General features: G+C 33.8%; 1 protein-coding gene across 14 annotated transcripts in view; it reads right to left on the minus strand.

The window, feature by feature from the left end:
- Cadps (calcium-dependent secretion activator 1) overlaps nt 1–26,872 on the minus strand; it is a 390,371-nt gene that overhangs the window by 47,079 nt on the left and 316,420 nt on the right. For all 14 annotated transcript variants that reach the window (XM_017612228.1, XM_017612170.1, XM_017612176.1 and 11 more), the window contains one exon: nt 14,073–14,382. In XM_017612228.1, coding sequence (XP_017467717.1) covers nt 14,073–14,382 — 310 coding nt within the window. The remainder of the gene's footprint in view (nt 1–14,072; nt 14,383–26,872) is intronic.

The raw sequence follows: 26,872 nt of genomic DNA on the forward strand, positions 1-26,872 counted from the left end.
TTAGCCAATGTACGGAAAACTTTTCATCCTGTTGGACAGGGAGGATTCTTGGCCCTACCTTAACAGAAAACGTAATCTGTGCTTTTGAGTTTCCTTATAAGAACTTTTATTGGCTTACGCATCGGACCAATGTTGTAATTGAAAGAGCATAGAAAATTATGCACGCTTGGCAGAGGTTTCACCGCTGGAAATAAGAGCATCGGTAAAGGTCTGATTATGCATACTTCGCATAACTTCGCACAACTATTTATACCAGTACAATAGAAATGTAACTTAAGAAAATGTGAAGCAAAATCTTAACTCAAAAGATCGCTAAGTTTTTAAAAGTTCTGGTAATTTATGGGTAATGGAATAGATACAAAATATATACAAAGTACAAACGAAATTACAGTTTGAAGTTTATGCGAAGTTGTGCGAAGTATGCATAATTAGACCATAAGGCTCATGACATCAAAAGCGATTAGTATTCCATATGAAATCTCAGCGTTACTATTCTTGGCCTATGTATGAGGAGGATTATGCTCTTAGTCGTTTCAGCTTTTTTTTTTGCAAAAACGATTAACCGGTTTGCTGAGCAACCGAGACGTTTGCTTTTTAAATAATTTTTGTAAAACGAATCGGCAAGTACATGTCGTCCCCCGCATGCCAGAAACATGAATGTGTAAAGATGAAAATTTAGAGAATTAGTTATAGTAACTCGATTGTCCGAATATACCTTTGATTTCAACTACTTTAAAATGCATTTGAATTAAAGCACTTCAAAATCAGTATGTTTCTTTTGAATCCGCTTTAGTTATGCACTTCGCAGATGCCTTTTCATACTTCCAAAGAAAAAATTGTAATTTGGGTAAAAAGAGTATAAAAATTCGAAAGATTTACTCACTGCCACGGCTGCCACATTTGGTCACTTCTAACCAAAATAGGTAACTTTTTGAGTCCTTGGTAACTTGGCAACTTTTATTTTTTATTTTGGTAACTTTTGGCAAGTTTGCCGTGTATAACGTCAGACTAAAACAGTTGGATTAATTTGATAAATTGAACTGTGGTTGTGTGTAGCGGTGACAACACTACTAGAAACAATTGCGTTGATCAGGCAACACAGCGCTTAGCAAAAATAACTAACCACATATCGAAGAAAATTATCGATGGGCAGTCTACTCGTTAATTTATCAGTGTGGGGCGCCTGTCACACGTTCAATATTTATTGTGATATTTGGATCGTGATTCATATTGATTGTTTTCAAAATAGTGATGGATCGCGCGGGTTCAATATTTATCGCGTCACTACTTACATGTTTTTGTGTCGAGAAGTTTAAAGTCTAGTTGATGAAGCTTGGAAATCTTATCTTAATGTTATTTCATTGAAAATCATCTAGAATTTTTATTATATGTATGGTGATTCAACATCTAATTTGTTCGAAATGCATGCAAGTGATATCACGAAAGATGCCATACCTCAATACTTATTGATAGATCTTTGATACATATATAGAGGATATGAAAAATGGAGGTTTGAACAGCAGTTTGTGCGGTGTATTTGGGCGCTTTAGAGCTTCGGTATATGCACCTAAGTCGAATTTTTAAATAATTTTTTTGTTCTGCGGCTAAGATCCCGTTCAAAACACAATACCTTAAAGCGCGTTTTTATGAAAAGTATATTTTTAAACGCGTGCGTTGCAAAAATATGTATGTGTTGTTTTTTGTTTCACAAATTTTTTCTTCTTTATACATGTACGTATACGGAGATTGAATAAAAATGTATTTATATACGTATGTGAATGTATCTAGTTATTATATGAGGCCTTGAGCGCTAGAGTAGCTTAACTGACATTTCAAAAAAAGTTGAGGTGCACCTTAAAATGCTTTACCAGAATCGAAACGGTAATAGCCCGAGGCACGCCCTTTTAGTTTTCTTTTACTATAACATGTAGCATCACGTAGGTGCAATGAATTTTTTAGTAAAAGACCGCATTTATTTTTTATAGATCCTTCTTTTTCATATTACTAAAGATTTTTCGTAAAATGAATTTCTGTAGTTTTCTTTTAATAAAACTATTTATTGTACCCATGTCTTATTTATGGCAAATAAACAAGGTTTGTTTTTACAGTTTACTGTATAAAACGTTGTTTTTGACTTGGTAACTTTTAGGTAATTTTTTTTGTAAATTCTGGTCAGAAAATTTTTTGTCGTGTGACAACCGTGCTCACTGCATTTGTTTCAAAGTAGTCTTTCAATTATTAGATTAAAAAAAAATAAATAATATAACTTTTTTTTAAATATACAACGCTTTTATAAATGGACTAAAAAGTAGAAAATAATAATTCTCAGTGCCATAGAATTTGTTATGATAACTTCTGATTTTGAAATTTTAGCAAAAGTCATTATAAACAACTAGTAGACCCGGCGAACTTCGTCCCGCCCAANGAATTTTTATTATATGTATGGTGATTCAACATCTAATTTGTTCGAAATGCATGCAAGTGATATCACGAAAGATGCCATACCTCAATACTTATTGATAGATCTTTGATACATATATAGAGGATATGAAAAATGGAGGTTTGAACAGCAGTTTGTGCGGTGTATTTGGGCGCTTTAGAGCTTCGGTATATGCACCTAAGTCGAATTTTTAAATAATTTTTTTGTTCTGCGGCTAAGATCCCGTTCAAAACACAATACCTTAAAGCGCGTTTTTATGAAAAGTATATTTTTAAACGCGTGCGTTGCAAAAATATGTATGTGTTGTTTTTTGTTTCACAAATTTTTTCTTCTTTATACATGTACGTATACGGAGATTGAATAAAAATGTATTTATATACGTATGTGAATGTATCTAGTTATTATATGAGGCCTTGAGCGCTAGAGTAGCTTAACTGACATTTCAAAAAAAGTTGAGGTGCACCTTAAAATGCTTTACCAGAATCGAAACGGTAATAGCCCGAGGCACGCCCTTTTAGTTTTCTTTTACTATAACATGTAGCATCACGTAGGTGCAATGAATTTTTTAGTAAAAGACCGCATTTATTTTTTATAGATCCTTCTTTTTCATATTACTAAAGATTTTTCGTAAAATGAATTTCTGTAGTTTTCTTTTAATAAAACTATTTATTGTACCCATGTCTTATTTATGGCAAATAAACAAGGTTTGTTTTTACAGTTTACTGTATAAAACGTTGTTTTTGACTTGGTAACTTTTAGGTAATTTTTTTTGTAAATTCTGGTCAGAAAATTTTTTGTCGTGTGACAACCGTGCTCACTGCATTTGTTTCAAAGTAGTCTTTCAATTATTAGATTAAAAAAAAATAAATAATATAACTTTTTTTTAAATATACAACGCTTTTATAAATGGACTAAAAAGTAGAAAATAATAATTCTCAGTGCCATAGAATTTGTTATGATAACTTCTGATTTTGAAATTTTAGCAAAAGTCATTATAAACAACTAGTAGACCCGGCGAACTTCGTCCCGCCCAAAATTAATTTTTTTATTGAAATATTTGGTCCAACTTTTTCGCCAGTAACTCAAGTTCATGTTTGGTTTTGTGGTCGATAGAAGGCATATCCCCATTGCCGTCCTAAATAACCTGACGAAAGCGTTATACCGGGAAGAAGTCCTTGCGGCTCGATAGTGAATCGTCCTTGAATCTGTATAGTATAGTTGGTGGCAATTTACAAACTGGTGAGTATCATTGATCCACATTCTGTTTAGTCACCGTAAAGCAAGGACCGCAGTGGTTCTGATGGTTGATTTAACGGGAGTAATTAAACTTTGATCCCTGGTTCTTCCGAATCGACGATTTTTAGCAATAACTCGGTTCCAGCGCCACTAAAAATTATCATTAAAATCGTTTAGGTCATTTAGGAGGAGTTAAGCCACCAGAATAAGTCTTTTACATACTGACACTCTTCGGCATTTTTTCCCATACAAAAAAACTCTCACGCATTCGTTATACGGAGAAAATGCGCAACATCATCAGCGAAAAAATTCTCAAAAATCAACGGTATCTTATAGCCATTAAAAACTTGCACTTTATGATACTGAAATTGAGGGAACTACAAAACTGCATACTCAAAATTTGGTACAAAAAAATTTATTACGAAAAAGAAAAAAAACACTGTATTCTGGGTGTATATATTTACAGATAGTTAAAAGTTTCAATATGTTTGGAAAGCATCACTTCCCTTTTCCAGTAGCCCCAAAATCTCTATACAAATTTCCAGGACATTACCACAAATACTTTCAGAGATATACGGTATGAAAAATTCGATATGCATGGGTGATGCCACGCTCCCTTAATATATCCAAAGTCTGCAGTAGGTGTCCAAAATTTCAAAAAATAGGTACAGCCGTTCGCGAGATCACCTCTTATAAAAATAAGGAGCTTCTCTTTATATAATTAGTGTAGGTAACACAGGGCAACACCGATTTGGATGCGGCAAATGTTGAAGCTGGTTTTAATAGGCTTTTTTTTTGCTGATTAAGAATACGTAAGTATAATGTTTCTATCAGCTCCAGATTTTGAGATAAATGTGGTGAAAGTGTAAAAAATCGCGTTTTTTGCAATATTTGTGAAGCTCTAGCAATGAAACAAAAGGCCATAGAACCTTCCACTTAGGCTTAAATTAAGGCTTGGACTTCTGACTTCAATACCTGAAAATACCATTCCTGCACCTTGACCCTAAGGTTACCTATAGATAAAAAGTAAATGAGTATAGGTGACCATTAGGGCAAGGTGCAGGAATAGTACTTTCAGGGATGGTAGTCTGTAGCTCTAGCTTTATTTTAAGGCAAGGTGGAAGGTTCTATCACCTTTTGCTTAATTGCGGTAGGAACTCAAACTTCCCGAAATCAGTTATTCCTGTTCAACAAATGACTAGAAGGGCTGGTTACTCCAACTCCACTTATACTACGTTTATACGCATGCATAAGTCGATTTAATTCATTTCGCCGCGATTCAAAACATATGTATAAACTGAATTTCAATTCGCTTTGAAAGAGCGAAGTGTTTTGGCTCACACTCCATTTCAAATCGGTAGTTTATTTCTCCAGACAGTTAGAAAGAGTGTATAAACACCGCTCTCACTCAAAGCGAATTGGAGATCAGCTGTTCCGCTCAAATTCCAAATAATCGCATCAGTATTTAAAAGCTGATTAATGCCGAATAAAACTAGATTTTTATCACTTTCCACTATGTTAACTTTTAAAATGTCAAATGAAAACACCTAATTTTGTTACTTTGATGCCGATATAAAGCCGTAAGTATAAACACTAGAGCGAAATGTGTACGGTGTCAATGCGCTTTCAATTAAGTCGATTATTCTGTGCGTATAAACGTAGTATTAGTTAAGCCAATTTTATCGACTCAGTCAAGAATAAGCTGTGTAAAACGTAGGCTAACTTTTGACTTAAGTCCAAAAGTGGCTAAACTAAGTTAAGTTAGTTGGAGAAACCAGCCCTAAGTGACCATCAAGCAAAGGTGCAGGAAATTGCTTTAATCAAAGCCTAAGTGGAAGGTTCTACCACCCTTTGTTTCTTTGCTATAGCTTCTCAAATATTGCAAAAACTCGATTTTTTGACAATTTGACCTCGTTTTTTTTTAAAATATGGAGCTGATGGTAACTTTTTGCGTACGGATTCGTAATCAGCACAAAAAAAAACTGTCAAAAATATCGTTAACATTTGCTGCATCAAATTTTTTTCCATTTTTGTTGGCCTGTGTAATACGTATTTTTAAATAGCCAATACCCGCATGTTTTCGGCGCCTTCAAACACCTTTCGAACTGTAAAACAATGACTCGATTCGATTGAAGATTTTTTGGAATTGATCGGTTCTGGTCCACCTATCAGAAAAAATGTCATATATGTTAACCCAGCCAATAAGCTACCTACGTGCTAAATTGCAAAATTGCAATTGCAAAATGCAAAAGGCTACCAAGGAACCAATTGCATTTTTTAAGCATAGCTCGACCCCTGCGCCAACTATCGGAAAAATTAAAACTTTGTGCACTCCTTCTTCTAAACACGTTTCCAAAAAAGCAGCACCCATTAGAATCAGTTATGAAACATAGGAAATATCCGAAATTTTCCAAGCTTTCGTCGAAAAAAATTCAAATTGTTTGCGTTCTTCCGGATTTTTCCCAGTTTTTACTTAGAATTTTATATTTTTCCATTCGAATGCCATTCCGAAGGAATTGCACACAACATTCCATACAAAAAAATCAATTTTCGATTTTTCCAATTTTCCGACTTTCCCGGAGGGGTTTCCCACAATTTTCTTTCGTAAAAACCTTCTCCTGGCAATTACGAACAACTAAAAAAAATTTAAGCCAAATCGGTCCAACCGTTCTCAATTGATGAATTACTATACATTTTTACACCATTTTTATATACATAGATTTATGAGATTGAAAATGAAAAGCGTGGGGCGCATGTAATAGACCTGAATTGATATGAAGGGTAATATATGTAATATATTAATAATATGAATATTTATAATATACACTGAGGAGCAAAACCGGAACAGTAATACATAATGTGCATTTTCTTGCATTATACTCGCAATATATGAAGACTTTTTTGTAATCTAGTTTCGGAATTCACATTTCCAATGTTTATTTCATCAGAAGGCCTTAAAAACAATAATTAATACAAGCAGATAAAGAAGAAAATTGCAAAAAAACGTAACAACTAGATTGTTCCAGTTTTGTACCCGGCCGAAAATTTTACCATTTGCTTGACTTTTAATAAATTGGCCATAACCAATTTGAATATTTTAGCTTTTATGGTCATCTTGGGGTACTTTCGCACAGGTTTTAGACGAAATCTGTTGAGAACGCGCACGGGTTTTCCTCAACGCCATGCCCAAGGTCTTGCATGCGATTGGGCGAATTTTCGCAATTGAACAGTGGCATTTTCAAACAATTCCTTAAGTTTTCTGTTGAATCAATTCTGGGGTTTCCGCAGGCCACTCCATGATTATAAAAACTTGGGATTTGTACCTATTTGGCCCCAGTTTCGGAGGATATTTCTGATCATTGTCCTGTTAAAATTGATAAAAGCCTGCGAAAAATATCCTCAGAAATTTCCAAATTCTTTGAAAATGCTCATTTGTTGTCTCTTTTCTTTTTACCGTCCATTTTACCACAGTTCTTACTCCCTAAGGCGTAACACGGCCCTACATCATTAAATGTACACATACCAGCCTAATAGTTTAAATATTTTGGGACGTTAGGCGTATCCCTGATGCAGGTGCACAGCACTTGAACCAATATTCGGACTTCAAATTTTTGATTTTATCCTCAGAGTTAAAAAATTTAGGGCCGTGCCCTAATTAATAGTAAATTTTGGTGGAATAATGTGGTCGTTTATGAAGAACTTGTAAATTCCCGCTCCAAAATAATACCAATCCCATGTTTTTGCTTAGTAAAAATGCGTTTCTGACAAAAAATTTTTCTGGATGTCAAAGCAGGCTTTCTCCTCTTTATCTTTGTGCTGCAATAACTTGTTCCCATGTCTTACATAATGTCCAGTCACTAGCTTTGTGCTGAAAAAGCAGTAATATTTGATTTTGAATCAAAGTTTCTTGGTATTCAGAGACCCTCCAATATGCCTAGCCTAGCAAATTGCAATTTTTTGTGGTCTCTTGATCTTGCAGACTGAGGTCCGCCCTTTTATCGTTTGTTTAGATAACCATAAAACGGACATTTGGCCTATATGATTTCTTTCTTTATAGCGTAGCCTTTCTGACTGTTTTGCAAAAACTTTAAATTGTTTTTGCTTGGGTTGTGACTTACAGCACTCACAGCGAAAATCCCACGCGCATTGATTACAAAATTTCAGGAAATGGGCCAGAATTCCTCTTTGAATTATAAAATTCAGCAAATACTAAGAGGGTGCAAAACTGGAACAATCCAGTTCATTTTTGTTTGGTCATTTTTTTCTGAGTTTCCATATTATGCGAATTTTAAAATTTTTATGGTCAAACGTTTAGTTAAACATCGATATGGCGAAATGCAAGTTTGAATTACCATAAAGTAAATAAACTGAAGAAGTACATTACCACAAACTTAACTTTCAGTTCTATTGTTCCAGTTTTGCTCTTCGTACGTACGTTGTTGTTGTTTTCATTACATTTCTTGATAAATTTAAAGTGGAATTTTTGTAATATTTTCAGTATTGTACAAAAATTTTAGTGAACGGACGTGTTGTGCGATACTATTTTCAGCACTAACGGGCTTTTACAAGATAAGCATTTGCATATGTAAATGCTACTTTTTTGTATGTCCCCGTATGTTAAAATGTATCGGAAAAGTAGCATTTACATATGGGGATACATATCTTGTAAGAATGCTTTAATACTGTTCCATTAATGCGTTTTTGCATGTTTGAAAAATTAATACAGCCATATGCATACAGCAGTAGTAAAAGTGTATGGTTAGAGTACGCAAACACTCAGAGAAACCACGCGTGTTAAATGGGAATGAAGGTTCATTTATACTGGCATGTATACACAGCAGCAAGCTCATGCCACCAACAGCGATGTCGTATGCATTAAATTTCTACAGGGATGTTTATTTATAAACGTATGTATGCCTTTTCTTTTGTACGGTTTTATTGATATATCTGTACTGTAATGTTCTCGGACGGTACTGGCTCTTAATACTGCCAATATAGGAGTATTACATATATGCATGCGCCCCACGCTTTCATTTTCAATCTCATAAATTTTTATACCCGAGCGCACTTGTGCACAAGGGTATTTATTATAACTTTTTTCACATAACGGTTGTTTGTAACAGGCAAAACGAATCGAGATAGATATAGACAAATGTATACACAAATGATCAGGATAAAAAGAGAAATCGATTAAGCGGTGACTGTCTGTCCGTCCGTCCGTCCATCCGTCCATCCGTCTGTCCGTCCGTCTGTGCACACGATAACTCGAGTAAAAATTAAGATATCGTAACGAAACTTGGTACGTGTACTTCTTTCGGGCGTAGGACGGATGGTATTGAAAATGGGCAAAATCGGACAATAACCACGCCTACCTCCCATATAACGGTAATTTTCAGAAATACGAAAACTGCGATATTTTAGTAAATACTGAAGATAATTCACTCAAAATTGATAATTACAATAATTTTTAGACGAAAAATAAGAATTTTTTAAATTTTGGCAACCGCTGCACCGATTTCTTCCAAACTTGGCACAGTTGTTGGCTTTGGTACATCACACCAAATGGCCGAAAATTTTTAAAATCGGAAAATGACCACGCCCACATCCCATATAACGGTAATTTTCAGAAATACGAAAACTGCGATATTTTAGTAAATACTGAAGATAATTCACTCAAAATTGATAATTACAATAATTTTTAGACGAAAAATAAGAATTTTTTAAATTTTGGCAACCGCTGCACCGATTTCTTCCAAACTTGGCACAGTTGTTGGCTTTGGTACATCACACCAAATGGCCGAAAATTTTTAAAATCGGAAAATGACCACGCCCACATCCCATGTAACGGTAATTTAGAGAAATACGAAATCTTCGATAAAGCAGTAAATATTAAAGCTAATTTATTCTAAATTGATGCTTGCAGCAATTCTTTACCAAGAAATACGTTTATGATAAAATTTTGGAAAACGGGCGTGGCACCGCCCACTTATTATCACATATATGTATCTCGGTAACCGTTCTACCAATTTATACCAAACTCGGTATGGTTATTGTGCTTGCCACATAAAAGCAAAACGTTCAAAATTATTGAAATCGGACTAAAATTACCGCTTTTCATATAACGGTAAATTTTAGAAATGCTTGAAACTTCAATATTTCGAAATTTAAGGACGCTAGTTTACTCAAAATTGATAAACCCCGGATTACGATGTAGCGGTAGCTTTCGGAAAGGTGGAAAACGTATATTTAATATTTGCGCCGGGTATTTAATGTTCGGCTCCGCCCGAACTTAAACTTTCTTACTTGTTTATAATGACATTTGCTAAAATTTCAAAATCAACAGTTATCAAAAAAGTCTCTAGGGGAATGAGAAATATTATTTTCTCCTTTTTAGTCCATTTATAAAAGCGATGTATATTAATTCGATTTTTTATATTATTTATTTTCTACTTTTTAGTCTTGTCTGTATAAAATTTTGCAATGGATATTAAAATAATTCAACGATATTAATAGATTGGTACACACACATGCATATGCATACATACGAGCACCAATTAATTTCATTTAAAGAAATGGCGTGTCGTCCATTTCCGCTGTAGTGTACGCAGTGCATAGGGCGACATCTTCCTCTCGAACCAACGAGGTTGATGTCTAGACTTTATAGGAACTTTGCAAAGCAATGGTTTTATAGCTGTCTGGGCACACAACATTGAAAGTGACTGGACACACAACATTGCAAGTGTCTAGACACACAACATTGCAAGTTGATAAAAGCGTTGTAAAAATACTTGCTTCCGTCAGGCTATGTATGTACACTTACATATACATGCACACTTAATTTTAATATGAAAATATTATTTTTAAATAAGAGCATTTTTACTATGCGTTATTTCCCTCAGTGTATCTACTTCTATCTATCTACTTGGTACTTGGTGTTCGGTAAACTTTCCCAATGTATTTTGTTTGTGTAAAATTATTTTATTATGGGTGTACCGGTTACCGAATTATCGTGATGGATGCTTGATGATTTTAGTTGGTAAACTGCAATCAGTTGTTCGATATTTATTCACTTTTAAATCCGCCCGCTGCCGAAAGGCATAACGCATATGGGCAAATCTAAAAAACAGGTACCTTTTTGTTATTTAGCTTTATTTTCACTGTTGTAAACTAAATCAAGCTGGTTGCTTTTGGATGTAATTCATTGACGTATACTTGAAGCCTCAAAAAAATTTGGATCAATTTGCTGCATAACTTTTGTAATATAGGTGTTCAAATTAAAAAACATAATGAAAACAAGTGAATTTTTTATGTTATTTTTAAGAGGGGCACAATTAATTATGTCACAACTTTTGAAGCACACCATATTCTGATTTGAAATTTAATGAGCATTTAGCACTTATGTGTACACTTCATATGTAGTAGGTAAGAAAAGTGTGCATTCAAAAATAACGAAATGGCAAGTAACCCACAAAGTCTGTAGCTCGACATTTCACAATTTTCAAAATTTTCGGTTTATTGGGCATAGGTTTTGAAGCATTTAATTTTAGGAACTTTCTAAGTATGTATTGTATTCTACAAACAATTACGAATAATTTGATACCTTTGCAAGAGGTGTGCTTTCAGAATAAACTAACTTTTAAAGATAAAATATTCTGCTATCTTGAGCGTAATTTTTGTTTCAAAAACACCTTAATTGAAGGCACATTTGGAAAATACGTCGAAACGATCTAAATCTTTCTATAACTGCTAGTTCTGATAAAATTACATACACCTGTAAAATGCTTCAAAAAATTTGTCTCTAGAAGTGTGTATAAGCCCTGATTTACCAATTTTAATTATGCTTCTTCTTTTAGTCAAAATATTTCGAGAGTGGTATCAAAGCAACTTTTTTTCGACAAATGTTCTGATAGTTGCTCTTACTTAATTGGAGCCTTCTAAATTCAATGGCGTCCTCAGTTTTACCCTATTGGCTCCACTTTTCGAGATAGCGGTACTTGAAACTTTGCTTAAATTTTAACTATTTTATAAAAAAAGTCCTTGGGTTTTGAAGATATTTTACTAAAATTTTGTACATAACCGTTTTTTAATATTACCTTAACTATTCCATAAAATCATCGAAATCGGTTCACTAAAACATCTAGCTCCCATACAACTGATTGATCAGAGACGTTGTTTTGTGTTATAACTCCTCCAATTAAACAGGTTAAAATTTAGTATATGTTCAACTTAACATATAGCGGGCATACAATTTATTATTCAGATATGAAGTTAGAGTTATAGGGCAAAAACACATATCTGAGTAATCAGTTGTATTGGAGCTATATGTTAATGTGAACCTATTTCGATAATTTTAAGGAATAATTAAGGAAATAATAAAAAAACTGTTATGTGCAAAATTTTAGTAAAATAACTTCAAAACTGAGGGAGTTATTTATAAAATAGTTAAAATTTAATCAAATTTTCAAGTACCATTATCTCGAAAACCGGAGCCAATCTGGTAAAACGGGGCATGCCGTTGAAGTTAGAACGTGCCAATTAAGTGAGTTCAACTTTCAAAATCTTTGCTCAAAGTTTACAACTTGAACAGCGTAATTTGAACCCAGCTTATTCTTTTGTTTTCTATTTCATGTTTATTCCTCGTCTAGCTTTTGAAGCACTTGATGAAAATGAATTACACTTATATTAATCGATTTATTAAGAGATTACGAATAAAATTATATATAAAACATAGGTGTGCTCACAAATTTAAAAATTAAAATTTTTATTTTGAAAGTTATAAATTTTCTGCTACATTTAATTTTTTTTTAGGAAAAAAAACCACAAATCCGCTGTTGATAAACACAGTTTACCAGACTAACAAAAGAAAACTGAAAAGGACGTTCACAGTTGATAAAATTACCGAGTGTCAACCAGCAATTTACCAAAACTATTAAAATGGATGTGAAGACCCTTAAAGGGTGTTCGCATGGGGTGATTTTGCGTTCAACTCACGCAGCGTTGTACGGAAAAAAATTTGAATGTCTAAATGTTGTCTGGTGACCAACTTTGTTGAAAGCGATTAGTTGAAAGGCCGTTCAACCAAAATTAGAATGCAAAGTTGAACAAAGCAAACGCCTTTTTATGGTGAATATTTTTATATTTTTTTATAGTTTGATATTTTTAGTTATTCAATTTATTTTTCGTGCAACCCTGCGTGAGTTGAAAGCAAAATCGCCTGGTGCGAACAACCTTTTAGTGTAACATTAGCATTTATTAACTTATTAGATAATTTTGACTGAACAAATTCCCGCTCCTACTTTTCTATCTCTTTAAAATCAGTGTCAGCAGTTCAAATTAACGACTTGGTTATAATTTTAGAACCAATTTAATATAACTAAAAGCACGGTTGTAGAACAAAACAAGATAAATGCATTGTTGTATTTTGGATTACGTTTTCCTGTAAAAAATTTTTTACATACATACATATGTAATTTAGTGGAAAAACTAAAGTAAAAAATCGTCATTACGGGGGAAAAATCGTCAAAACGTCATTAAATTAAAAAAACTCCAAAATGACGACGAAATCGTCAATTCGGTAACGTTGCTTCTGAGGTAGATTTTGGCGGTCGAGGGAGCTTCTCTTGCTAAAAAGTAACTTCAAGTTTCCCCTGCAGTAATTTACTGAAACTTTCACGGATGAACTCATCTCAACGAATGGAAAAGCCCCGAACGTTTCGGCCATGCGGTTTAACAAAAAGCTCTTGGATGTTGATGTTAATCAGGCTAAATGCGACTTCAATGAATGTGATGTTAAGATAGTCGATGACACCACATAAAGCAGGCTTAAAGCTTAAACAGAGGGCTGCGTTGATCGGGATTAACTGGGACTTAATCCGGATCAACTACAGTTAATTCTCGAGTTGATCCGGATCAACGCTGCCGTCTGTTTAAGCTTTAAGCTTAGATCGGCTATTCTGTTAAGAAACAACACAACATTAATTCATATTTCTGAATTGGTACAAGAAGACATTCTGGCCATATGGCCTAAGGTGCCTAGTCAAAAATAGAATGTAAGCGCATGTAATCGCCTCTGTCTATTTTTCAGGTGATAGTAGCAAAATGCTCCCAAGGTAAATAGAGGAGAATAGGGACTGGAAGTGAATTCTCTATGGAATAATTGCAAGTTGTTTTGGTACCCAAAGAATAATATGCACGCTTAGTAATCATTTGCTCTTCCTCTTTGTAATATTTTTTACGTATGACCAAAAACTGAAAACTTTAACTTTCTCTAGAAGAAAAACTGTGATTAGTTGCAATATCCTTTTAGGGTTTTACAAATCAAACAAGCATAGGACCTTAAATGGCTGTTTGACAGTGTTATGTTCTTTTGGCGCTACAGTTGCGGGTATGTACTTACCAAATCAATACCATCTATTGTAGTTAATTTAAAGCTTTGATTTTTAGCATCTAATATCACATTAACCATTGCGCACATCTCTGAAGGTATTATATAATCGGTTGAAATGAAGGCCACGTTTTTCTTCAGCCACGATTGAAACGACGAATCTGTACGCTGTATGCATTGTTCGATCATTTCGGCAGACATCATTTTCAGGCGTTGCTCCAAATGCTGACGAAACTCCGCATCCGGCCAATGAAGATCACGGATGAATGACTGTAAGGCATCTAGTTTCCAGAAGAGGTCCTCGGATGTGGCACAACCATTTCTATATGAAATGCACCCCGACGATCACAATGGAATTATTGATTTCGATAAATTGAAATGAAAGCAGAATTTAAAATTAGAATAGCACTTAGGTATGAAGTTTAAATTATTATTTTTTCAAATTATGATTTTTTCAAAGCTAAGCATGAATTATGGATCAAAAAATTCTTGTTTATATAGTACTTGCGTGTGTGGGTGTGTAGATATTTGTATATGTATGTACATATGTATGCTTGTGGTCATAAGAGCATAGCAAGAACAAGCGAACATAAACAAGGCATTCGAAAAATTTTACTTTATTGGAAAATTTTCAATAATGGATGTAGTTAGTAGGTTATATGTTTGTAATGCATATGATATATTCCTTGAAATACATACAGATGCGATCAACTAAGTAGCATCGAAATTCAGATGATATTGTTTGCAAATTGTGTTTATTTGTATATTTTTAATAATTTTCATTTAAAATATAATTCAATCTATAACAGAAACCACACTAATAGAAGTTTCAAAGCTTGCACAAATTGCGAACAATTAATCAAACTTAAAAAAATTGTCAAAAAAATGCCAATTACCGTTGATTCTGCAACACCCTCCACACAAAAATTAAAAAAAATCAACGGTAACTTTTAACAACTTCAAACTTGCACTTTATGCGTCCAAAATTGAATGGGCTACAAAACTGCATACCCGAAAGTTTTTTAAATATTCTAATTAAAAATTTTGAAATTTTGAAGATAATTTTTTGAAGTTTGATTAATTTTATTGCAATTTGTGCAAGCTTATAAACTTTTATTAATGTGGTTCCTGTTATAGATTGAATTATATTTTAAATGAAAATAATCAAAAATAAATAAATAACATAATTTGCAAACAATATAATTTTGAAATTAGTTGATCTCATCTGTACATAAGTATATATGCTTTTAATTAATTGAACTGTAGATATGGAACTATTAACAGGAGTAAATATGTACTGGTACGTTACGTGGAATTACATATAAAAAATATGGAAAAATGACTAAAAACTCATGTTTCTATGGTTTCTTGATTAAATGCAGAAGGTCTCTGGGTTTTTTTTTGACAGTGGCCATCAGTATTTTTTCAAATTTGAGCCTAAGAATTCCATTACAAATTACAAAAAAATTAGAAAACAAAAATATTATATAAAACTATTCAGGGGTCGTGATAAAAACAGGCATAGATAGAAAGATGAAATGAATTTACTGAAAAAAGTCAGCTATGTATATATATATTTGTCTTAACACATGATTTGGTAACTATAACAAAACATATTTACATAGTTGACGTAACTAAACTCTTTTCTCAGTATAGAGATTTTTCGCGTTATTTTGAATCTTTTCTCAAAGCTTCTACATTTTTAGAATTTTTTTTGGTGTTCGGGACTTCTCTCAGGCAGTTCAGGATTTTTGTAGAACTCTTGAGTTTACAGAACTTTCCGAGAATTTTTGTATTTAATTCTGGACTTTTACGAGTATTTCGGTATATTTCTGGTTTAACGATACATTTCAATCTTAAAATAGTGATAAAAAGCAAAAAAGTCTTGTATTAACTTTTATCAATTTGACCAAGTCGATTTCTTTTGCGGTTTGCTCTTAAAAAGTAAATAAAAAGATAAAATGCAAATTTAACATGCTATTTTTGAAACAAAAAATCGCAAACATTTTCGACACCTTCCGGATTTTCCCGAAAACGTTCGGAACTTTATTCGGAATGTTTCGAAACTCTTTCGAATGTTTCGGGATTTTTCGCATTTCCGAGTTGGATTCTGGATTCTTCGGAATTTTTTGGAAATTTAACTTAAATGTTTATAAACTCCTAAAAAAAGTTCTTTTATTACTTAAAACAATAAAAGGCAATTGTTAATTACTTTGTTTGTATATGATAAGCCGCGGTGTATAAATTTTAAGTAAATTAGCGTCCATAAATTTCGAAATATTGAAATTTCAAGCATTTCTGAAATTTACCGTTATATGAAAAGCGGCCGTAATTTTAGGCCGATTTTAACAATTTTCCACGGTTTGCTTTTATGTGGCAAGCACAATAACCGTACCGAGTTACACATATGTGATCATAAGTGGGTGGTGCCACGCCCATTTTCCAAAATTTTATCACAAACATATTTCTTTGTTAAGAATTGTTGTAACCATCAATTTTGAATAAATTAGCTTTAATATTTACTGATTTATCGAATATTTCGTATTTCTCTAAATTACCGTTATATGAGATGTGGGCGTGGTTATTGTCCGATTTCAAAAATGTTCGGCCATTTGGTATGCTATACTAGGACCAATAACTGTGCCAAGTTTGGAAGAAATTGGTGCAGCTGTTACCAAGATATACACATGTAACCATAAGTGGGCGTGGCTACGCCCATTTGCCAAAATGTTTTAATATTCTTATTTTTCGTCTAAAACTCATTGTAAATATCAATTTTGAGTGAATTACCTTTAGCAGTTACTAAAATATCGCAGTTTTCGTATTTCTGAAAATTACCGTTATATGGGAGGTAGGCGCGGTTATTGTCCGATTTCGCCCATTTTCAATGCCATCCGTCCTACGCCCAAAAGAAGTCCATGTACCAAGTTTCGTTAAGATATCTCGATTTTTACTCGAGTTATCGTGTGCACATACGGACGGACGGACGGACGGACGGACAGACAGTCACCGCTTAATCGATTTCTCTTTTCATTCTGATCATTTATGTATACATTTGTCTATATCTATCTCGATTCGTTTTGCCTGTTACACACAACCGTTATGTGAACGAAGTTATAATACGCTTGTCCACAAGTGCGCTCGGGTATAAAAAGTTTCTTTTAAATCCCAAACTCCTTAGTTTTGGTATAGAAACAACCTTAGTCAAAGCATATGAAATTGCGGTGTAAGGACTTGCTTCACTAGCCAATTCGATTAACTTCACTTTTCGATAAGTCTTAAATTTTAAGTGTTAAAGCACTTGGTATAGTCATAACCAGGGACCGTAACGGTTAAAACTTTTATTAAAAAATTACTTTTACATAATTTTTTCTGAGTTTTATTCATTGTTTTATTTATTGCTTGGAAAAGGATCGTTATTTTTTTATTTTATTTTTTGCTCGGAAAATAGTCGTAATTTTTTTTTGTTTTTTTTTTGCTCAGAAAATAAAAAGCTAATTTTTAAATTAGGTTTTGATTGATCTTCGATAAACTATATTATGTTGTAATTTACCTTTAAGTTTTAATTAAATTTCTCTATTCTCGCATCTATCAAGCAAAATGGGGCATCATTGGTTTGGATGCTCTTACATTGTTTTTTTTCCTTTTGTTTTCGTATACCTATTTATGTATAGACATCCATGAAAAAATTTGAGGACCAGGTGATCTACTGGGACATAGTTTTAAAGTATGTGCAAAAGGATCAAGTTGCATACTAGTAACTCGTTAAGCTGACCTGGACCACGTCAAACGTAAAAAAATCATATCGTCGTTTAAAGTACAAAAACAGCAAATGTCAGTTACGCGGTTTTGCAGAATGACGATACGCGGTTTTGTACTTTAAACGACGATATATGTTTTGAACACCACCTCTTGCCAAATGTTAATATTAGTAAAACGAATTTTAAGAAATTGCATTTAAAATAATGAATTTTAGTATTTAAATTTGAAAAGTACACTCATTAATTAAGGAATATTCGATTTTTACAAAATCCTATGAAGTTCAGTGGTGGTTCTGCAGGTGGTCCTATGTTTTGCGGCGGTGGACCAGAGGTGGTGAGTTCCAATGACGTCGAAATGTTAATGTAACCATTTTATCTCCATATTTTTGGACCATTTTGGTTACTAGTGTTGGTTACGGAAGTGTGGTCCTGTACTAGTATTTAATGTAGTCCCACTTTTTGCATTCGTTTCATACACACATATTGGAATGGTATCGGACTGGACAGTTAGGTCGGTTGGTAGGCAAGTTTTTTAGATGTATATAAAAACGACGTGTAAAACTACATAAATTGCACTGAATAAGTAATAAAGGGAAAATTTTCGGGAAGCAAGCAATTGTGTTGAAGTTTTCTTCCATCGCTGTGTTGCAGCCCATATTGCTTAAAGAACCTCCCTAAAGATCCAACATATGGTGCCTCCTGTGAGGACAGTGCGCTGTGATTTAGTACTCGACAATTATCGGTTCCGAGGATTTTGACGGATCGTTTAGTGCAGAAACAGAATTGTCAAGGTAAGTGCTTTGATATGCCTTGTACTCTGGTGGAAAAATGTCGGGGGCAGACACAGTGTTGTCGTTCTAGCCCTTGGGTGGCTAAATTTAGCTACCACATCCTTTTTTTGGCCACATAAATTTAAAATTGCCCCTAGCCCTTTTTAGCCCTCTGGAGAATTTATTCATACATGGCATGAAAAAGTTGTATATGCTTAATTTTATCTCATTTGTTTTTCATTTATGTAAGAGATGTATTTTTAAACTAAACAAGACTAATATACAGATGTATATACATATATGTATTGTATGTTCCTTACGTTTTTATACATACTGTAAAAGTGTTAGGGCTGTTAACTTATCTATTAACGATTTAACTATAGTTTAAAATAGATAAGTTTACGGCCCTTAATATGCTTAATTTGTTAAATGGCCCATCAGGTCGATTGACCGTGTATGCAGTGTTGCCGCGAAGCATTTTTAGTTAAAAAAGGGCTAAAAAAGAGCTAAAAACAAAGTCGTTGTGGCTAAAAATGGTAGCTAAAATTGTTTACTTACATAATCATATATACACACCAGAAACCTTTTCGTATAAAAGGGGAAATATACGACACCAGCTTGCTGGATCGATCAAGTAATTGTACCATCAAGCTCGAAGCGTATAACTTACCAGCATGCTGGTACAATATATATTTCTTTACAAATAAGGTCGAGAAAAGATCGAAATGATTTGAGCCGAAATTTCATAATTTTTCTACCATTTTGTTAAACATTGTTTTTTTTTTAATTCACAACTGCAATATCGTGAACTTAAAATATTTTGTACTTAGAAAACTTAGCTAATTTCACCACTCACGACACCACCACGCTGTTACAATCATAAAATTTTCAAATAGTTTTTGAAGTCGCACCAGCAGCTGGTACAATCACACCACAAGAACATACACGGTCAATCGACTTGATGGGCCATTTAACGAATGAAGCATATTAGGAGCCAGTTTTTCAGTGCACGGCCGTGGTTCAAACTAAGTTTAAACGCCCGATCTGGCTGATTTAAACTAAGACCAGCCATTCAAGTGTCGGCCAGCTGTTCAATTTAAACCCAGTTTACTTAATCTGAGTTTAAACTGGCCCTGAAAAACTGCCCCTAAGGGCGGTAAACTTATCTATTTTAAACTATAGTTAAATCGTGAATAGATAAGTTAAGAAACAGCCCTAACACTTATACAGTATGTATGTATAAAAACGTAAGAAATATACAATACATATACTATATCAGTCTTTCTTAGTTTAAAAATTCATCTCTTACATATATGCAAAAAAAAAATAGATCAAATTAAGCATATACAAAGGGCTAAAAAGGGCTAGGGGCAATTTTAAATTTATGTGGCCAAAAAAAGAATGTGGTAGCTAAATCTAGCCACCAAAGGGATAAAACGGCAACACTGCGTGTATGTTCTTGTGCTGTGATTGTACCAGCNTGAATAAATTCTCCAAAGGGCTAAAAAAGGGCTAAGGGCAATTTTAAATTTATGTGGCCAAAAAAAGAATGTGGTAGCTAAATCTAGCCACCAAAGGGATAAAACGGCAACACTGCGTGTATGTTCTTGTGCTGTGATTGTACCAGCTGGCGGTGCGACTTCAAAAACTATTTTTGTTTATATTTTATGATTGTACCAGCATGCTGGTGTCGTGAGTGGTGAAATTAGCTCAATTTTCTAAGTAAAAGGCATTTTTCTGGCCCCATATGAGTCAAAGCCGTGTTTGTGGAATATCAAGTTCACGATATTGCAGTTTTGAATAAAAAAAAAATGAAATTTCGGCACTAATCATTCGATCTTTCCTCGACCTCATTTGTAAAGAAATAAATATTGTACCAGCATACTGGTAAGTTATTTGCTTCGAGCCTAGTGGTACAAGCAATTGATGGGGCCAGCAAGCTGGTGTCGTATATTTACAAAAAGTTTTTGGTTGGATAAAATATTAGCTTTTTTTCCAGAGTTCATTGTTTTTCTATACCATTACTTATTGAAAATGTTTGTGTGCATACTTATATATGTATATGTAAGTAAAAAATTTCAGCTACCATTTTTAGCCACAATGACTTTTTTTAGCTCCTTTTTAGCCCTTTTTTTAAAGGAATTTGGCTACCACTAAAAATGATTCGCGGCAAAACTGGTCAGACACTGGTAGGGAGTCTGCACACTACGTAGCTAAACAATTATCACTGGTATCATCGGTTTAAAGGGGATTTCGTAATTTCATGAAGGATGCTGCATCGGGCAAGACGGAGTCGTATTTATTTTCAGAGCCGGCTAGAAAGCTTGTAATTCTTTCGTATCGGGTTTCGCGATAACCATCCGAAGTTAATGCGTATGTCTAAAGACCAACAAGTAACCGAAAAAGCCTTATTATAAGAAGCATCGCAAGACCTTCAGAATGTAACCCTGCTCGGCGACAATTATCCTGGTGCCAGGAAATCGTTAACGATTTTATACGATAATGATCGCATACTTGTTTCCCATTACATTAGGGGTATTCATGAAAAGTCATAAACTGCTGATAAACTTGATAAAATGATAAATTTATTTTTTTGATAAATGAACTGTCAAACTTTGTATTGGAATCTATTTAACCAAAGTTTATTCCTTTATCCGATGATTGTGGTGGATAAACGAATAAATTTCAGCAAAATTCAACCCGGACAAACGAAAACATAAAAAGTAAATTAGCTCCAGGGACGAGGTAAGAATGAAACGTAACTAGCCAGATAAGTTAAATAATAAACAATATTGTGCAATTATTTACCAAGGTGCGTTCATGAAAGAATGCAGATAAACTGATAAATTTAAGCAATTTATCCCTTTATCACTTTCGACGAAGAGCCCTATTATTTATTTATTTGTGTAAATTCGATTCAGAAACTTGGCGGCAAGCCTAAGTGGGCAAAAATCGGAAAATGCGAAATTCGAAAAATTCTATGCCATGCAAATTTCATACTAAGAATATTAATAAGATCATAGCCATGCGTAAGCTCTTCACAAATGCCAAAAATACATTTTTTCAAACAAAATGTTGGTTTGACGTTTTTTATTTCCATATAGATAGAAGATAGCTACAGCATTAAACATTTTTTTGGTAGTCCAGAAAAACGATTTTTTTAATCAAAATTTTAGTGGAATGAATAAAAAATATATGTAAAAATATGTATTTTTTTATTATTTTATTAAATACTACGGATTTTTAGCTTTCGAAAGAAGAAATAAAAACTTTCTCATTTTTTGCACTTTTTGAAGTAATGCGTTTTTTGCTAATGCATAAAATCCTTTCTCATTTTTGTCAGTGTCATCAGATCTACACGATTCGTTCTGTTTTCAAAATTGAAGTGGCAGTTTAAAAAGCTTGACCTGTAGACAATAGAGGTTTATTTTATGTGGCCACCCTTCTACGCGTCGTTTAAAGGTAAATCATTTTCAAAGCCGTTTTAATTGATACCCATATTGTAATATCTAGTTCATTTAACTTATTAAATAATTTTAATACAATTTTTAACAGGTGGCAACCCGTTTCAAAAAAAATAAAACTTTATTGCACATCTACAGGCCAAGCCCTGTCATTTGACCCCTCACTTTTGAAAATAGAACGAACTATATGTACATACCAGGAATGTTGTGAATGTGGAATTTTAGACATCCGCGGATGCGAATGCGGATGCGGATGTCAAGTATTTTTATACCCGAGCGCACTTGTATAACTTGTATAACTTTGTTCACATAACGGCTGTTTGTAACAGGCAAAACGAATCGAGATAGATATAGACAAATGTATACATAAATCATCAAAATGGAAAAAGTAACCGTATGTGCACACGATAACTCGAGTACAAATTGAGATATCTTAACGAAACTTGGTATGTGTACTTATTTTGAGCGTAGGACGGATGGCGTTGAAAATGGGCAAAATTGGACGATAACCACGCCTACCTCCCATATAACGGTAGTTTTCAGAAAGACGAAAACTGCGATATTTTAGTAACTACTTAAGCTCACTCACTCAAAATTGATATGTACAATAGTTTTTAAACGAATAAAAGAATATTATAAATTTTTGGAAAATGGCCGTAGGCACGCTCACTTATGATTACATGTGTATATCTTGGGAAGCGCTCCACCAATTTCTCCCAAACTTGGCACAGTATTTGGCCTTCACAAAACATACCAAACGGCTGAAAATTTAAAAAATCGGATAATAACAACGCCCACATTCCACATAACGGTAATTTAGAGTAATGCGAAAGCTTCGATAAATCAGTAATCAATACTGAAACTAATTTATTCAAAATTGATGTTTGCAATAATACTTTAGCAAAAAGTACGCTTATAATAAAATGTTGGAAAATGGGCGTAACCCCGCCTATTTAAAACCACATATGTGTATCTCGGTAATCGTTCGATCAATGTGCACCAAACTCGTATGATTATAGTGGTTGCCCCATAAAGGCAAAATGTTGAAAGTTATTGAAATCTGACTAAGATTTTATAACGCTAATTTTACCTAAAATTGATACTAACAACAATCCCTTGAAAAGAATTAACATTATTATGGAATTTTGGACAATGGGCGTGATGCCGCCCACATATATATATATATAAGTTTATCTCATTATGTCTAACTGAACGTTCTACCGAAGATGTATGAAATAGACGTAAAACTATCACTGCTTACCATGTAGCGGTAGTTTTCGGAAAGGTGAAAAACCTATATTGAATACTTGCACCGGGTATTTAATGTTCGGCTCCGCCCGAACATAGACTTCTTTACTTGTTAAGAAATAATTTAGGTGATTTAGTTAAATAAAAAACGGAAAGGTTAGTAATTTTTAATAATATTTTTTTTTAGTACTTGAATTTAAAAATTGGAACATTGTATTCAATAAAAAAATTTTAAAGGTTCGCAAATCAAACTAAATAACTACTAAATACTACGAAAAACTTGAAAAACTTGAAACTTGACAAAATTGTAAATTCTTTTCTATTGACGCTGCACCAGTCGAGAGGACATTCAGTTATATTTATTTTTTTTTTATTGCGGTGCAATAATTCTTTTTTGGNATTTTAAAGGTTCGCAAATCAAACTAAATAACTACTAAATACTACGAAAAACTTGAAAAACTTGAAACTTGACAAAATTGTAAATTCTTTTCTATTGACGCTGCACCAGTCGAGAGGACATTCAGTTATATTTATTTTTTTTTTTATTGCGGTGCAATAATTCTTTTTTGGGAATTGCATCGGTCTGTAAATGTCGTATGTATCCTCATGACTTTCATCTTCACAATCTAGTATCACGGCAAGATCGTTGATTAAACACCGTTGTTTTCCAAAGAATTCTTCATTCTCATTCGTTTGGTTGTTTCTGAATGTGGAGAACCAGTAGCGTCAACAGTGTTTTTCGATTTTAGTTTTTGTAATTCATTTTTGATCCTTTCTTCTGTGACTGGCCAGATATACGTTTTATCATTGCAATTGCATAATATTCCAGGGACCGAAAATACCAGTTATTTGTTTACCAGTTAAACTTGGCCTAATATTTTTTATTCCGAAAGTTTTTTCTGGATAATAAACAAACAGCTTATCACAATTAAACAAATTTGGTATCATGTGAAAGAGGACTGAAATAGCTTTTAAGCAGAAATAACGAACGAAGGTTACCACCTCTATTTATATATATTTTTTTTTATATCATTTAATACTAAAGAAGTTCATATACCTGACCCAAGGTTTGTTCTATGGTAATTAATTATCATTTTTTATTAAAATATTTTTCAATAGGTGACTTTGCTTGTTTAGACATTTCAGTTTTAAAGCTATTTGAGTCCTCTTTCATTTGATACCAAAATTGTTTAATTTGGATAAGCGGTTTGTTTATTGTCCAGAAAGGACTTTTAGTTGGGAATAAAAAATATTTGGCCAAGTTTAACTCGTAAAGAAAATAACTGTTACTTTCTGTCCCTTCAATATTCGAAGCTGCGCGGTTGCGAATGCGAATATTCGCAACAACCCTTGTACATACCTATGTAAATGCCACAAGAATCCAAATTTTCAACTTCAAACTGCATTTATTTACAGTATAAGTATGAAAGTTATCCAAAAACAAATTGCATTTTTGAATTTAGCGTCTTCAATTTTATTAAGAAGCCAATTTTCATTTAAATCCGTCCAGAATTCTATTTTTGCCCACATTTCATATGGAAGGGGAGCACTGTGCGACGGTTGGCTCAACTTGAGGATGTTGTGCTCGAGATTGCAACGTTTGTGGACCAGTTGAAAGAAGTTGTGTCTTGGTTGTATGAAAGATCAAACAATTTTGATGTTATGGCAAGTTGTTCAACTAATCGCAACGTTAATGGGTATGTTGTGCAACGTCATTCTATTTGTGTTTATGCTCGTGGTAACCACTTAGCACTGTGTTCAATAAATAACAAAAAATGGATAATTCAGCCGAAATACGTGTTTTTGTTGAAGTTTATAAGTGGATGCCGAGACTATTGTACAATTGAGATTGCACTCATAATTGTAAAGTTTATGGGCAAAACGTCCAACTTGACTACGAATCGAGTTGAATCCATGGTCGCACCGTTTATGGCTTGCGTAAGAAAGAAGGTGATATAGAACAAGTTATTCGAACGACTAGTGAATTTTAAGTTGTGTTACCTACTGCTATGATCACAAATGATACTTTCGAAGGGCAATCACTGAAATGTATTGCATTTTTGGACCAAGATTCTGAAGCATCATTTATCACGGAAGCACGGTATACGTACTGCGACTCCCACGGAATCGAGCGCTTATCAGAAGCAAAGGCTGCTGAAGCGCGTTAATATGTATTAAACTCCTGCGCAATTCGATTTAAACAGCCTAACAAGACATTCGATCGCCGCGCAAATAATTTCCCTCCTTTGCTCTCATCGTTCGGGTCAAGTGTGAGTAAGCATAAACCAGTTTCTGCAAGCGTACGTAAACTATCGATCAATAGCAAGACGGTTAGAGTATTTACTTTGCCTCCCGCAACTACTGCGAGTAAAAGGTATTTGACAATAGAGTACTCTACTGGTAGTACTTATGTAAGTATTTTCGAAGAAAACATACATTTGTGGTATCTGAATAAAACTAAGGACAGGAATGTAGTGGAGCGATGAAGAGAGCGACGAGCAAAACGTACTTTCAACTAAAATGCTGATATACATACCTAGGTTCATATGTATGTATGTGCATAGATACATATGTGCATAGATACGTATGTGCATAGAAACATATATAAGTGTCCGCATATATTTTTTCTCGTCACTTGCTCTGTCGCTTCACTGCAGCAAAACCAAGTTGTGGGGAAACCCCTGACGATATGCGTACAATTGAAACCATGGGTTTGAAGATAGCGCAAATTGATGTGAAAATTTCAATTTCATATGTACATATGTAAAAATGTAGTTTCGTTTTAAAAAAATCGGATAAAGTTTTTATTTCGCCATTCATACACCTCTAATTTTAGTATTTATTAAAAAAGACTCAATGAAATTCAAAAACTATCTCTTGCATTTGGTTTTACTCAATACCGATTTGAGCTGTCGCACAGTGTTATCAAAAAAAAAGGTATCAATGCGTAGGTTCAGAAGGCGCAGCAGTTGAGCGCAACCGTTGCTAAAAAAAATCAGTGATCGTTATGCTTCTTCGGAACGACTTCATACATTAGCTGTCAAATTCAACTCTCAAAGGTACACACNGTATCAATGCGTAGGTTCAGAAGGCGCAGCAGTTGAGCGCAACCGTTGCTAAAAAAAATCAGTGATCGTTATGCTTCTTCGGAACGACTTCATACATTAGCTGTCAAATTCAACTCTCAAAGGTACACACCAACATGTTGTCTCAAATGATCAGAAAAATATTACGATCATCTAACACGCAACTATTCAGTTGATCAGAAGTACGCAACAACGCGTTCAGAAGGTGCAATCGCACCAGTTACTGAGCTGTTTCGCCTTCTGAACGTGCCAAATGAAAATTCGTTTCTCTTGAAATCAAGTTATATGGCTGCGTATGTATGTACATATGTATGTACATATTCCGAAATTTTTTTTATTTGTAAAGGCTCTCAAGAAAAACTAAAAATTCATATAAAATTACGCACAATAAATGGAAAATAAATTTTCTTCTATAAAAAATTTCATAAATCAGTATGCAGCTCTTAAGAAAAAAATGCTCGTACATCTCGTCGCTACCATGTC

This window comes from Rhagoletis zephyria, unplaced genomic scaffold (genome assembly GCF_001687245.7).
Source record: "Rhagoletis zephyria isolate East Lansing unplaced genomic scaffold, Rhagoletis_zephyria_1.1 Rzeph_scaffold_00014, whole genome shotgun sequence".
Classification (NCBI taxonomy): domain Eukaryota; kingdom Metazoa; phylum Arthropoda; class Insecta; order Diptera; family Tephritidae; genus Rhagoletis; species Rhagoletis zephyria.